This window comes from Sceloporus undulatus, chromosome 1 (assembly GCF_019175285.1).
Source record: "Sceloporus undulatus isolate JIND9_A2432 ecotype Alabama chromosome 1, SceUnd_v1.1, whole genome shotgun sequence".
Lineage (NCBI taxonomy): Eukaryota > Metazoa > Chordata > Lepidosauria > Squamata > Phrynosomatidae > Sceloporus > Sceloporus undulatus.
Window position 1 is genome coordinate 55,789,857 of NC_056522.1, and position 16,307 is coordinate 55,806,163.

The 16,307-nt window shown below is 41.3% G+C and overlaps 1 protein-coding gene across 1 annotated transcript in view; it reads right to left on the bottom strand.

Moving 5' to 3' along the window:
- Positions 1-382: 382 nt before the first annotated feature.
- Positions 383-16,307, bottom strand: part of TMEM63B (transmembrane protein 63B) — a 102,223-nt gene continuing 86,298 nt past the window's right edge. The window contains exons 16-23 of the mRNA XM_042464190.1: positions 13,748-13,947; positions 12,257-12,322; positions 9,819-9,981; positions 8,076-8,181; positions 7,394-7,561; positions 6,434-6,549; positions 4,903-4,986; positions 383-3,280 (exon numbers count right to left, since the gene is read on the bottom strand). Coding sequence (XP_042320124.1) covers positions 3,116-3,280; positions 4,903-4,986; positions 6,434-6,549; positions 7,394-7,561; positions 8,076-8,181; positions 9,819-9,981; positions 12,257-12,322; positions 13,748-13,947 — 1,068 coding nt within the window. The 3' untranslated portion in view covers positions 383-3,115. The remainder of the gene's footprint in view (positions 3,281-4,902; positions 4,987-6,433; positions 6,550-7,393; positions 7,562-8,075; positions 8,182-9,818; positions 9,982-12,256; positions 12,323-13,747; positions 13,948-16,307) is intronic.

Here is a 16,307-nt window from a genome sequence, read left to right on the forward strand (position 1 = left end):
TACCCAACAAAAAGGTTCTTGCCTCTGTACAGCAATGAAGCTTTCAGCCCTGGATCAGGGACAGTACAGTGGGGATAGAGGGGGAAATGGTTCCTAGGGATTTGCCCAAATTGTAACAACCCCCCCCCCCCCCACACACACACAACTAGGGTGGAAGCTATTTTTTGGGAGCACAACTCCTAGTATCCTCAACCTAGGAGGATTTTGAGTTGTCCAAAAAATAACTTCCTTGAGTTCTGCCCCCACCCATCGTTGTTCAACTACACACAGAGCTCAGAAAAGCTAGTATGTGTTCTTTCTCCCTCAGGGAGTGGATTGGTCTTGGCACCCCTTGTGCTCCCTTGATTTACCCCACACAAATACACACAAAAGAGACCAGAAATATGATAAGTTCCTCTTTTTCTCTTTTTTACACAAATATATACAGGGTATTATACACATCTCTACACAGACACAGTGCCAGTTAGAACACAGCTCCCTGCAAGGGGGGTGGGGTGGCACCACTGGTCCGCACCCAACACATCCATTAACCACCCAAGTAAGCCAACCCTGTACTGTGGCTGTATGTACAGATTGCTCAGAGCCATCCCAAGTTGAGGCTGTGGGGCTGATGCAGGTAGGGAAGTGGAGGCTGGGCTTAGAAATTATGGTGCCAGGGGGACAGTACAGAGATGGTGAGGAAACCCTGGCATGGAACACATACTATTTCTAGAGAGTATCAGAAAAAACATCCTGGAACAAACAATTAAAATAAAACCCACATGCATTTCAGCAGCAGTGTGGCTGAATGTGTGGTGACGATGGCAAGGGAAAAATGAGAGAGATAGTTCAAACAGGCTCCTCCACGCCCCTTCCCCACTAATTCCCAGACAGCACTGCAAAAGAAAACCCACCACGAGCCATGGCTCAGCTCCTGAGGGCATCCTCAGATTCTCACATCTCCTAGAAGGGAGCATGAAGTCCAGCTCCTTCTCCCAGGTCAAGAAGTTATAAGCAAAGAGGCTTCTTGGCTACATTTCTGACTCTTTGTTATGTATCCAATCTTGACTAAGCTTCATCTTTCTGTATGTCAGCTCCCTCCTTTTAACTACGGGGTGCCTCATATGAGGGTGCCTCAGCCTTGCTCAGTGTTAGAGAGACTTGATTCATTAATGTCTGTAAAAACACTTCAAGCCCTTAGCTAGAATAAAGAAAGACTCCTTGTCTCCTATTTGGAGGCAGATGGGTCTCTGCTTCTGGGTAATACTGGTAGCATCCCTCAAGGATGGCTTTTTGCAGACAAAGAAGAGCACAGTGGAGAGGAAGGGAAGGCAAAAATTAAGACAGCTAGCAGCAGCAACTGAGCCTTCCTTCTGGGTCTGAGAAGAGGATTCAACTCATGGAGTTGATTCACCCCAGTCTGTATAAGCCCTGGGTCTCCAACAGAAGTAAAAGGGCATGTCTCCTGTAAGCCCCACGAAACATTATTCGAGGCAAGACAGCTGCTCTAACACCTACATCTATTTGTCCTCTCCCAGCGAGGCTGAAAGCACCTTCACAAGCAGATTTATTGAAAGGGCCCACAGAAATTTAAGACAATCTATTTGTCAATTCAGAAATAAATAATGGCCTATTATGACTGAACTTAGGACTCCTCCCAACCTTTTGTGTCAAAGAGACAAATGCAGTGGTGAGATGTGAGTTTGAAGACAAAGCCTGAAGAATCCTTGAAGAAAAAACTCAGGAGACAACAAAACCTTGAGTCAGAAGGTGGTTCCTTGGAGTTGCATGCAAGCAACAGGATGGGAGAAACAGAGTGGAGCCAGATGCCTGTGATGGAATGCACAGGAGGTATCATGCAAGGCTCAGAGGTGAAACTGGATGAGCTCAGAAGCTTCACAGCCCCTGGGATTCAGTGGTCTCTCCCTCTATAGCAAACTGTACAAAAACCAACCCTTCCCCTCTTCTGCCTCCCTAAAAATTAGACAAGACAAAGAGAGTGTTTGGGTTTTAGTCAGGTTTAAAGGTAAAACAAATGTGCAAAAATGCTGCAGAGCCCAAGCTGCACTGTGCCCCAGACTGGAAACCCCTGGCATTGCGCGATATGGGCTACCATGTAGTTGGTTTGTGCTGGGAAGAGGTGGAGGAAGAAGAGGATTACTGGATGGACAATTTTCCTTGCCAACTCTTGGCATTCCCCTCGCCCTGCAAGGGGCTTGTTTTGCCACTGGAGCTGCATTTGCCACTGGCAGCTGCTCACTGGCAGACACTGGCACTGGGTAGCACTCTCGTCGTGGCTTTCATTGGGTCGCATTCATGGCAGCAGGGTCCTTTTCTGTACAATCCCTCTGGCTCTAGACTGTAATGTGAGCAGCCTTTGCTGGAGAGATGAGAATGACTGAAACCATAGCTGTTCCAGCAATGTTTCTTGGGCACTGGAGACAAAACGCTCACTGATGCATAAGCATGTATGAAATTTATACATAGATTTAAAAACAGCTCTGCTTGGCTGGAATCACTGATTCAAGACAAGTTCAAAGCCAGACCCCTTTTGTTTGGGGAAAAAACGGTACCATGATTGATTAAAGCTCTGCTTTCTTTTAAATCTAACACCTTATTAGTGTTCAAGGTTCTAGACAAGGGATAGGAGAACAGGAGCAGGGAGGATGGCACATGTGTTTCCTGGAGGAGGAGAAAGAAAAGGAGGACCTTTTGCCACTTGGAAACATCCAGGCTGTTTGTCCTCACTTCTGCTCCTCTCCCTGTTACACTGGAGCTGCAACATATGTGGTCATTTCCTCTCCTCTGTTTTGGGTTTGTGGATTCCAGAAGTTGTTAAGGGGTAGGTAGCTTGTAAGAGAAATTCACCTTCCATCGCAAAGGAAGAGGACACAGAGAGAAGAGGGATAGGAAAGACAGGGAATGGAGGTCTGATTACCAACTTGGAATGAGCACTAATACAGGAGCCAGGTGGGTGAGGAAGGAGCAGTGGTGGGTACCTGATTTATGCTCCTCTTTTCTCCATTTCCTTAGCCTTTCTCTCTCTCACTCGCTCACACAGAACACATACACACAGTGCGCAGCAGCCTCGCCAGCTCATGAGACTCCCCTGCCCTGCTTGCATTTTTCCACATTCCTAATGGTGGATCTCGTTCTCTATCAGGCTGTCCTCGCATGACTGGAAATCCGTATCGTTAATGCCATTTGGGTTGATGAGCTCCTCGTCTTGGGACCCTTGCTCCTCGGACTCAGCTGCGTCACCCTCTGGTGAAGAATCTTGCAGTACTTGGGCAATATACTTCTGCTGTGGAGTGGATATATAAAACAAACAAACAAAAACAAATAATGGAGCAGTTAGCCCTCTGGTCTGAGTGAGGACCTTGGTAGCACAGCATGATGAGTAAGTGCCATGCAGTTTGGGAGCCAGCACAAAAAGGAGACTAATAATGTGCATGGGACAGCTGTTTTACAGCATGATGGTGGGGAGGGAGAGGAAATGGGGTAGTATCGCTTCAGAGCTAAGATTCCAACATTAAACAATGCTTGTAGCACTGTCTGACATGTAGCTTATTGTTTAGGAGCTACATACAACCATACTTTAAACAGAATTTTTGAGACATCCTGTAGGAGAAACAGCAGGCTGGGAGAAAAACTGTGCTAAGGAACCCCACAGCCTGAAGACCTTGGCATCAAGAGATCTTGATTTTGCTGCCTTTTAGGAAGAGGCCTCCCCCTCCACCATGTCCCTGCTTGTTTGTAACTCACTGTATAGGGCCATTAACTAAATGACAGGATCAATCACTCCCGGTTAATACTGCAGCAGCAGCTAAATACTTGTAACATCTCCAGTGTTGTCCTGACCCAACTAGTTCTCTTAGCTCTTTTCTATTGTGAATTATCACATTTGGATGTGTTGTTAAGGACCAGAACATCCTAATTCACTGTTCACTGGCAGATTCGCAAGAGATTTGATGAACCAGTAGAGCACCATTCACTACAATGGAAGATGCAACCCCAAGAGAGGCAAATGGCCCTTCTTCTCCACTGGGCAGTAAATGGCAACACTGGCTTATGCAGAACCTCTGTAGGTGTCCAAAATAACATGTAGGGCTCTGGATAAGAGTGGAACATCATGAAGAATTTTGCACGTGTGTAAATGCTGCAAATGGAAGATGCTGATTAATAGTAACACTAACAAACCATAATTATTTATCATCTTCCTCCATTTATGAAGACTTTACACATTTGTGCAAAATTCTTTATAATGTTTCACTCTGATCCTCTAGGGCACCATTTTATGAATTACATCCTCTCTATCTTTTATACTAACCATTCTGATTTCATAACAGCAAAACTTTTCAGATCTTAAAAAAGTAAGCGAATATACTTAGGATTTTGGGAAGCTTCTGGAAGCCATGTGAAGTACTCTATTGTACTCTTTTGGCAGGGCTGCAGCCATTAAAATTTCCACAGGACTGTTCACAGACCATTCAGATCTCAAGAAAAGTAGGGGTGCAGGAAAGAAATGTACCACAAAGCCTCCACCGAAGTAATGTTCTCATTCCACTTAACACCAAATTGTATTGGGAAATTTCCTTTTGCAGCACTTGCAGCATATGCCAGTGCATAAGAATCAGATTGTTAAGAAGGTGCTAACCAATTTGGTTTCATTGTTCCGTTGAGGAAAAGGCAGAAAGTGAACAAAGCATAGGGAGGGGGTGGGAACAGGGCTGCTCAGATAGGCCCAGTAACAATGAATTCTGTTTCCTGTCCATATTTCTTGGATGCTGCCTGGGTATAGCGAAAAAGGTGGGAGTATGGCAGGAAATCTGTAAAGGCCTCTCCTTCCTCCCCAAACTCAGACATAAGAGGGCACAGAACATCTTCTGAGGTAGAAGCCAAACGGAGAAGCTGGAGACTCACAGCTGATTTAGGAGCTGGCGGATGGTTGGTGGTAGGCCGTCCATTTTCCCTTCCATCCACAACATCCACCTCCGTGTGATCAATCTGGAAGACAAAGGTATGGCATGAAACCAAGGAGCAGAGACAGCAAACTGGGCCAATTCCATCCCATTCTATGCTGCAGGAGTGTTTTTAAATTTAGCCAAGAAAGTAAAGTGGAATGACAATTCTGGAGGAGAGAGATGTATTCTCTCCCTTGCAGATGTATTCATTGCCTTGCAGATGTATTCACTCCCCTCTGACCTTTTAACATTTCATTGTGTACAGCTAGGAATTGCAATGGATTTAACTGGCACTGTTACCACTTGATGTGCACAAGCATTTATACTGTGGTACAAATGTTAAATAAACACAAGCTAACATTTCAGGTTATAACACAACAAAATTTGGAGAAGTCAAAAGGGTGTGAATGAACAATTCAGCAAGTCACTGCATCTCAAGGTGTTGGAGCTCAGGTGCTGAGCCTATTTGTTTATTTGTTTTGTTTTAGTTACATTGTATCTGACCCTTTTCCAAATGGCTCTCTTCTATCCTGTCAACAACCTTTAGGTTAGGCTGAGAGGAAGTGACATGGCCAAAGCTTTTCATGACCAAGAGATTTTGAAACTTTACCGCCATAGTCCCATGTCCAATAAATCTAACCAAAGTGCAACACTCAGAGGAACAGATAGCAATTTTTATTCTCAGCAAGAAAATGTAAAGCATCAATTTGTACTTTAAAGAATTTTTTATGAAAGCTGCTTCTTCATGGTTTTTTGTGGGTTTTTCAGGCTATATGGCCATGTTCTAGAAGGGTTTCTTCCTGGCCACATAGCCCGAAAAACCCACAAAAAACTATGGATGCCGGCCATGAAAGCCTTCGACTTCGCATTGCTTCTTCGTTTTTTCGTAGATATTTCTTGCAATGAGGAGACTGTACGGACAAGTTATTAAAATAGTGTTATCCTCCAGAGCAAGTGAAGTAGGTGTTGTGGCTCTGCCAAGCTAGTTCCTTTGTCTATACATTGCTGAAGTGGCTTGTGAAGAAGCCATAAAGGAGTAATCTCTTTGCTTCTCCAGTAACATGAATATCAGTTAACTAGAAAAAGTTGTTGTTGTTGTTATAATTATGGGTTACATCCCCAGACAGACAGCATGAGCACTGGCCATGGGAGTCTGGAAGTTGTTGTCCAAAAATTAATTTTTCCAAGCCCTAGAATAAGTTCCCAGAGAGTCTGTGGCAGGACAGCTAGTTCTTTTCTTTTTGTAGGAATTGTAGGAATCAGGGAGAGAATGATCAATATGTACTCCACATTGTATATTATGCTCTTCCATTCGCCTGTATACTCAAGTGAAACAAACAATTGTCTGTTCTATATACATGACAAATGTACACAGCATAGAGGTATTCCCCTCCCACTTTCCTCTAGGGATGCATCTGAAGCAGCAATCTTAGCTCAATCATAACACTACTCTAAAAATACCCTTCTTTCAGATGTACTTTAGTGCTTACCTTGTAATTGTGAGCACTGAGGTATTTGAAGTGTCCAAAGCAGACGTGACACAAGCAGATCACAATTGTGATGACAAGAACCACAAAAGTAAACATGGATGTGAGAGCCAGGAACCCTGAAGAAAGCAAAGACTCATTGTCACGACTACTAGCCACCCAATTTGCCTTTCCCCTTGCTTCCTACAGCTCTGTTTTAGCCCTCAGCCTTGTTTCATTTCAGATGCTGGCCTGAAGAATACTGTGATCCATTCCACTTACCTGCTACAGCTCACAGCATCTGCCAGCCACCATGGCTAGTGGTCCTGCTAGCTGGTGTGTAGTCCTGTGGCTAGTGGTCTTGCTGGCTGGAAGTGCAGCCAGAAAAAAAGTAACCCAAGCTCTTATTTTCTCACACCTCTCTCACACCTACAACTTTCCCTCTACCATCCTCTCATATTCACCCATGTGCAGGTTGCTGAGCATGATTAGTGAGTGAGACCTCATTATCTTTTGTGGTACATGAAACAGTGCGCAGGAGCTTCACACACGCTCTATCAGTAGCATAGGAAGCAGGTCAACCAAATGATCTTTTTATCCTACCAGATGTGATGTGACATGGGCATAAGGTGCTTCCACAAATAATTTTGTATCAAGTCCAACAGGGAGAGATCAGAATGGAGGCAGCAAGGAAAATAGATGGATAATGACAGATGGGATAGTGGTAGAACTGAACTCATCCTTCTTGTGCTTGCTTCACAAAAGGGTAAACTCTTGAATAATAGAATATGGATCCCTTGGAGTGGTCAAAAGCACTTGGTCCCAAACCTGGGTCCCAAGATGTTGTTGGCTTTCACCTCCTAGCATATTTGAGAATTTTGAGAGTCCTAGTGCTACAAAATTTGGGAACACTCAAAATTGAGGAGCGCTGAAACCAAAAGACATTTAAAAAATAACTACGTTGAAATGGTAGGCACTGCTCACCTGTGCGCACAGTAGAGAAGAAGAGAAGCCAAAAGAGGCATAGGATAGGTGCTGCCACCACCTGGTTCACAGCACCTGAGTGGATCTTCTTATCCAGCTTGGCTGGAAGATAAGCATAATAGAGGTTGTACCTGTCCACCAGGTGCTTTAGTAACATATACATCAGACCTGCAAGAAAAAAAGAGAAGAGGAAATCAGTTGAAATCTTGGTTGAACAGCAGATAAGAGACCAGTTTTCAGTTTATGTGGCTAGGTAGTTTCCTTTTACCCAACAGGATGGACTAAACCTGAAGGAAAGCCCACTTAACTCTAAATTTCCTGGATAAGAGAAATCAGTATTTCACTTTCCCATTGGCAGTGAACAAGAAAAGGCATACAGCATTTCTCATCCAAACTACCATGAACTCAGTGTTATCTCAAAAAGATATTGTAATGAACCAATAGAACAAGAGCCATTGTGGATATGTCTATGTCTACGTATATATTTAGAATTAAAAGACATAGCTATGTTACTTTAGAAAATCAATATGCAAAGGTAGGCTCAAGTTTATGAAAGCTTATGCTACCAGCTTCTTTCTTTCAGTTAGTCACATAGGTGCTACAAGATCCCTTTGCATACTCTGCTTATGTATTTGATATCAAAGATAAAGAAAGGCTAAGCAGGTACTGCAGTTATGCCTACCGAAGGGAACAATGATGGGGCAGGTGATACTGTAGGTCATTACTACAGTGAAGACGCACATCATCCAGGCGTATGCAGCCCCAAACTGGAATTCATAGGCTTGATGCTGAATAGCAGAGAGAGAAAAACAAAGATCCTTTCAGCAGACATACAAAAGTCTAAAGGAAGAGCCCTGTGTATGTCAAAAAACAAATGAGAGGTGGGTAGGAAAGGAAAGAAATCGAAACTAATGACGAAAATATCAACATTTATGTTGGGATGTGTAATAGAAATTAGCTATCTTCGTAAATACTTTAAGAATTCATATAATCCACATGAATTAGATGCATGTCTAAGAATAAACTGATCATGAAATCTTTTATAGACAACAAACACCAAATGTATTTTGGCCAAGAACTGGGCTTGAGTGATTTAGTAACAGCACGGCTAACCTGTGTTTCTACTAGATAGATACATAGTATTCAGGCTCTCAGTGGTCAAATCAGTGAAATAGCAGTGATGAAACATTGGTGTTGCCAGTAAAACTGTTAGCAAACCACATATAGAAACATGAGGGAGAAATCTAAGCCAAATATATCCTGGAAATATGTCAGAAACAAACCACAGATTAATCTGGCTACATATTCCATTAGCACTTGTAGCAATGGAGGGTCAAGGCATCTTAGATGTCTGGGAAGCTCTATCTGTCTCTGGTGACTTTCATACCAAAATGGTGGGAGCTAGGCTTCCTAGACTCTATGGTAGTGTGCTGTGGCAATTCAATGTACTCTGTGCACTGACATAAGATCAGTTGGGAGTCTGTATTGTTGAGGTGGTGAACACATTTCATTGCTTATTAGTAATATCTTATTTGGATACATTTTATTTATTTATTTATTTATTTACAGTACTTGCTTGCTTGCTTACTTACTTACTTACTTACTTTATTTTTATCCTGCCTTTCTCCTAAAAAAGGGACCCAAGGCAGCAATATTTAACTTCTCCTTCCTCCTCTCCCTATTTTTCTCTTCTGACACACAGTGATCTATAACAAACCACTTCCATTATAGGAAGTCGACTGTGCCTATAATGGTGGTTGGTGGCTTCCATCTATGGTGAATTTGTTCTGGGTTTAATCCAAACTTTAAAAGAGCTATTTCTTCCAAACAGGTTGGGCACTTTGGATAGCTGCCTTTAAAGTTTAGACTAAAAACAAAAAATGGAGACATTGCTCCACTGGTATGGGGGAGCCACCAGCTTCCCATAGAGCTCCGCTCCTCTGCATCACTAGTTTCTTTTAAGAAACAATTAAAAATATACTTATTTCAGCTGGCCTTTCCACTTTAGCTAACAGTGCTTTTTTCTCTGCCCCTTGTTTTTCTGTTTTTCTTGACCCCAGATTACTGTAAATAGTGCCGCTTATTCTGCCCCTGATGAATGTGATTTGTATACTGTAGATTCCTGTTCATATCCCCTTGTAATGTTGTTTTAAATTTTTATATTGTGATGTTTTTTAATCGTATTTTATTATCTTTCATTTTTTGTAAGCCGCCTTGATCATACCTTGTGGAAAGGCGGGGTAAAAATAAAAACTATTATTATTATTATTATTATGACTGGTGTTGACCTTTCTGTTCTCAGTCATACTATGCTAGTAGGTGCTACTTATGGCTGTCTTGTCAGGTTACTTCCTGTGGCAGCCAAACATCCTCTTATTTACATCTAGTTTTGTGCTTATTTAAGTAACTGGCATGACTCACATACCCGTTTGACATTCCTGCGCTCAGCAGCTGAGCGAGCAAGGCAGAGCCGGATCATGTACATCAGCAGGCCAGGAATACGTAGCAAGTCCATGGCATTCCCAATGAATGCAGAGGCAATGACATAGTTCACAAAAAAAGCCCCATTATCTGGCAAGAACACACACCTGGAAGGGCAAGAAAAGAGAGTGTAGCAGAAAGTAGGAAACTAGCCTGCCAACCTGAGCACACATAGAATGGCACAAAGATGAACAGAATGGAAGATAGCCTAGTAACTTCCAGCTTAGATATGCTGGTGTCTTTGTCTACTTTATTCATGGCTCCTTCTAAAAGAAAAATTTCTCAATTTTTGAAATAATAATAATAATAATAATAATAATAATAATAATAATAATAAAGTTTATTTCTATCTCGCTTTTCCAATTAGATCAAAGCGGCATACAAAATTCATATAAAATACATAATAATCAGTACAATCAATAAAACAATATATAAAAACAGCATATAAAAAACTAATACTCAGCCAGCTGAGTGGGAGAATCCAGAAACATGTCACAGTCGATACCAAGATAGAAAGGAAAATAACCAAAGTCACACCTCATGGGGGAAAGCTTGGGAAAAGAAGAAGGTTTTGAGATTCTTCTTAAAAAGGTCTAAAGACGTGGTGGAGCGGAGCTCATCAGGGAGATTGTTCCATGTTCTTGGGGCTGAGATGGAAAAGGCCCGTTGCAAGGTCCTCACATATCGCACAGTTGGGACCTCCAGCAAATTTTCCCATGTTGACCTGAGCGTGCGGGGCAGATTATATGGGGAGAGGAGGTCCTCTAAGTACCCTGGGCCCAAGCCATTTAGGGCTTTGTAGGTGTTTACCAACACCTTGTATTGAGCCCGGAAACAAATAGGCAGCCAATAAAGGTATTTTAAGATAGGTGTTATATGGTCTGACCTGGAACCACCAGCGACCAATCTCGCTGCCATATTTTGCACTAACTGAAGCTTCCGGGTTTGGTACAAGGGTTGCCCCATGTAGAGCGCATTACAGAAATCCAATCGAGAGGTTACCAGAGCATGTACTACAGTTTCAAGGTCCCCCCGGTCCAGGTAGGGTCGCAGCTGGCATATCAGCCGAAGCTGATAACAAGCGCCTCTGACTGTCACATCCACCTGAGATGTCAGTTGGAGCGACGAGTCCAGAAGCACTCCCAAGCTGCGAACTGAGTCCTTCAGGGGGAACATGACCCCATTCAGGACAGGTGGACAAATTCCACTATCCGGACCCAGGGAGCCTATCACCAGTACTTCCGTTTTCTCTGGATTCAGGCTGAGTTTGTTTTCCCTCATCCAGTCCATTACCGACTCCAAGCAGGCATTTAGAGGAGAGATGCCATCCCTAGTCACTGCATCAGTCGGAGACATAGAGAAATATATTTGGGTGTCATCAGCGTACTGATAACACCGCGCCCCGTGTCTCCGGATGATCTCTCCCAGCGGTTTCATGTAAATGCTGAATAGCATGGGGGATAAAATAGCTTCTTGAGGGACACCAGATGTAAGTGCCCTCTTATTGGAGCAAACGTCCCCCAGCTGCACCATCTGGAATCTGCCCGAGAAGTAGGAACGGAACCACTGAAGCGCAGTGCCCCCGATACCTAACTCCCTCAGGCAATCCAGAAGGATACCATGGTCTATGGTATCGAAAGCCGCTGAGATGTCCAAAAGCATTAACAGGGACACGCTATCCCTGTCCATGCCCAGACGGAGATCATCGACTAAGGCGACCATGGCAGTCTCAACTCCATAGCCCGCCCGGAAGCTGGTTTGAAATGGGTCTAGAAAATCCATTTCATCCAAGAGCCCCTGCATTTATTCTGTAGACTTTGCTTCTTAAGAGCTATTAAGAGCAGGTTTATCCACTGAATTCCATATAAAAAGGTTATGTCGACTGCTCTTCCTTGACTCTGATTGTTGGCTAATGGATGAATTGTAATTTTTAGAGAACTAATAGGAATTCTTGGTAAATTCAGTGTTAGTATTTTATTGTTGTATTGATTATGAATTGTACTGTCTTTTAAGGTTGTAATCCCGCCTCGATCCGTGGGAGAGGCGGGAGGTATAAATAAACTATATTATTATTATTATTATTATTCTCCCATCTCTGTAGTTTTATTCTCTAACACTGGTAGCTGTACCTCTGTTTTATAGCCTATTATCCTGGTTCATCCCTCCCTGCAAAAAATTTGCCCCTTTGTCTTATTTTCAGCACACAACAGCCCAAAGAAAGGAGTGGATCCAATGAGATTCAGTGAAAGGGAGGGGAAGATTGGCTGTCTTGATGTCATCTAGAGAGAAGTGGAGGGAGTCCAGATTGCAAGGAAAACAGACTCATTCCCCAGTTTGTAAAGTATCTCACAATCTCCCTACTTCTTTAAAAATGTCACTTACTCAAATCTCACAGCAGCCTCAGCCAGGAATTTTTTGTCAAACAGCCAACGGAAAAATACATCCAGACTAGGAACAGAAACACACAAAGAAAGAAACATAATCACCAAAGGCACTTGCAAGACTCATGGCTTGTCACCACTCATCTCATAAGACTCTACTTACTGTGCTGAGTCAGGGGCAAAGTACATCTGAGGCCACTTCATGGACACAAATAAGGACTGACAAAATGTTTCTGGATATGTCCATTTGTCCAAACTCTAATTATTACTGGGTTTCTTCTTCTTCTCCTCTGAAAGTTGCCCTTGACTCCAGGTCAGTGCTATATTTATTTATGGTCAATATTTTTAACCCACTGCCTTAGAAAATGTTCAGCAACAGATTTGTCTGTTCTTCTGATCAGCAGGAACTATGGAGTTATAACAAATGTGCATGTTTTGATTTGTATCTTTTAAAGGCTACTTGTTTTCTCTGGTCTTTGTGATGTTGACAATTTTGGTCATGTGTTTTCAGGGTGAAGATTAAAGTGGGTCTTTCTTTTTAAAAAATATACATGATCAATATTAGAATAATTTCATAGTTTAAGTAACTCTTTTTGTTACAGACTATATTGTTGTTATTGTTGTCATTATTTGTTTTATTTTGTATAGTGGTAATTTCTCCTTTACTTTCACAACATCCTCAAGGTAGGTGAAGGGTGGACAAAGTGAAAGCTGTAAATGGCCTGCAACCCCTTAATAAAAAGGAATAAGAATTTTCATATCATGGTGCTTCTTTCATTAGAAATTCTTGGGACTGATTTCTTTTCTTTTTTCTAGGCATGAAACAGAGTAATCAGATTCCCCCTTTCTAAAAATTGCACCACAAAGTGTTGTTGTTTACCTTCCAGTCATTTTTGACTTATGGTGACCCTAAAGCAAACTGTCACAGGATTTTCTGGGCTTGAGAGTATGTGACTTGCCCAAATTTACCAGAGGAGGGAAGTGAACACTGATCTCCAGTTCAATGTTCAAACCACTACACTGTAAATTTTTTGAATTATGATTCTGTCAGTGACTTTATCAATATCAGAAATTTACCTGGATAGATAGAAGCATGGTCTTCAGCACCAATTAACGAGTAGCTAGCAGAGCATTTATGAGGCACATACCAATCCACAAACCCACTCACCATGTTTTTGCATTGTTTATTTCTACATTATTTGCCACGAATGTAATGCAATATAAAATTCCTTCTTACATGCCAAGAGCTTAGGTCATAAAGGAAAGGATACATTGCTAAGAAGTGACAAAAGGCCAGGACAGACAGGAGGAGAAAAGACAAAAGGATGTCTCATACATGTTGTGCACTGTTCTCTACTAAAGAGTAGAACTGTAGTCTCTTAAGGTGTTTTGGTACTAGGTCAATGGCACAGTCAAATTCTTATTCTTCACTAATCAAATGCAATAAACAATCTGGTGGGAAATATGCAAAGAAATATAAAACTTGCTTTACCTGCTAAGGCCCAGTGATGGCAGCAGAAGGACCATAAAGATGAGGAAAGTATAGCATTTGTGCATGGTGGTTCTATTCTCTCCAGACCTAGTAACATAGATATTATAAACAGATAAGCAGTGAAAAGTCAGTACAGGTATTAGTATATTCAACAGCTTTTTCAGGAGAAATATCATATATCTCTCAATGTGAAGTAAGGACTAAAACAACATGCAGGCATCTGACTAACATCTACAATTGTTTTTTTCCCCTTCTTCTCCTGTTTGGTTTGTAACATTTTGCCTGATGAAGAAGCCCTTGGAGCTTCGAAAGACCTCTAACAAGTATACTGTGCTTTTCGGTTGGCCAATAAAGGTATCACTGATAGATTTTTGTTTACATCAGGAGTGGTAATACTACTCAGCCACTCACACTGAGTTTCCTTTTCTGCTCCTTCCTGCTAAAGATCCACATTTACACGTTAAGGAAAATAATTATTAGCACTGAACACTCACCATTAAAAAATGTCAATATATGAAGACACAATGGAGTGAGCTCTTAATGGTTACTCAAAATAATGTTTCACAAAGGTTTGGGGAAACATGTTCATAAATGGAGATCTACTGATCATTTATTGATCAAATTAAATATTTCCTCATATGGATGAAAGACTATTTTTGATATTTGTTTCGTGAATTTATTTTCTCAGAGTGATTACCAAAATCACATTTGGAGCCTTACTGCATGAGAAAACAAAGCTGAAATGGGTTAGGAGAGTAGTGGCTTTAACCAGAGATGTATGTCATTATAGCACTTTCATTCTCTTCCAGAGGGAGATAGTCATAAAAGTGGGTCTTGTCACATTGAAAAAGATCTGTTCAACAAAAGTCATCTTCCTTGGAAAGCAAACAGAAGTACTATGACGGCATATGAGAGGTGCCAAGAAAGCTGTTAATCTTCTGCTCTGTTTCGGCATTTTTTTCTCATGTAATTAGGCTCTCAGATAATAATATATTTAATGCAATCACAAAGGAAGATTTACCAGAGAGGGCTCATCTTCCAGTTTAATTATCCATTTAAAGAATGAGAAATGGCTTGGAGAACTGTCTAGCCAGTTTACAAGGTAGCCTCCAACTGGTGCGCTTCTATTCTTGCAGTTTTGTTTGGTGGGTCTTTATTCTTGCAGTTTTGTTTATAGAAATCAGTAACAGTTGTCTGTTTTCTTTCACATGCAATATATGTACAGTGATTCCTATATTCAGAAAGGAAGATCCCAGTAACCCAGACCATTTGTCCTATTTTGTTTGCTGGCTATTTCATCAAAAATAATACCAATACTGTTACAGAAAATTAAATCAATTGATTAAATCCAATGAGATGACTGCATCAGAACAGGCAGGTTTCTGATGCATCATTTAACCATTAATCATTGTGTGTGTGTGTGCTGTTGTTGTTGTTTACTTTCCCATCTGGTCCTTAAACATGTATAATTTGAGTTCAGACATGTATTTGTAACATTTAATATTTTTTCCCCAGCAACTTTTGGTTTAACTAGTTGTGATCAACTCTGGAAAAAATTAAGTAAATGCTCCACTGACAGAAGATTACTGATTTTGATGTGGTGGAAGTTCAGTCCTAATACTAAAAAGCAGGTCATGACAGATCTTTCAGGATCACTTTCAGATTTGATTCACACTATGTGAGGGGTCTGTCAAGGAGGTGTATTTGCTCCAACAATGTTTAACATTTATGTTAACTTACCTTATAATTTATTACCTTATTACCTTATAGCTAATATAATCAACAATGATAATTATGTTCCCCCCTAAACTAGCAATCAGATATGTTACAGTACTCAGATATATTGATACTATTTTGCTGTCTTACTCTAGGACTAAGGAGACTATGTAAAATCTTTAACTATCTGGCAGTGCAAGAAAAAGCAAGCATGAAGTATGAAAAGACAACATTACATTCTCCCCCTAAAATGCTAAAAAAATATAGATGGCAAATAGATGGGACAGGTTTGTCTTCAGAATAGGAATAATCATATAACAAATGCCAAAAATTGTCCATGAATACACTGAGTTGGTTATCAAGAGGTAAAAGAGGTAGATAGCTCTCTTAAAATCCATAAGGCTAACATTATGAAGCACAAATATGCTGGAACTAACATACTTTGGATGTATCACAAGACAATATAACTCATTGGAAAAAATGATAATGCTTGGTAAAGTGGAAAGCAGTAGGAAAAGAGGGAGACTATATTACAGGTGGATCGATTCAATCAAGGAAACCATAGCTCTGAGTTTGCAAGACCTGAGTAGGGTAGTTTGATGACTGGAGATCTTGGAGGTCTCTCATTCATAGGGTTGTCATAAGTTAAAGTTGATTTGACATCAAATAAAACAAAAACAAAACAAAACAAAACAAATTCAGAAAGTTAATCTGGAATCACCCAGAATAAATACCTATGACCAAATGAGCTCCCCAAGGCAACTGAGGCCTGTTACAGACAGCCAAAATAAAGCTGCTTCGAGTCACAGTGGAGGTATGGTGTTTCAATGATGCATGCGTCCTA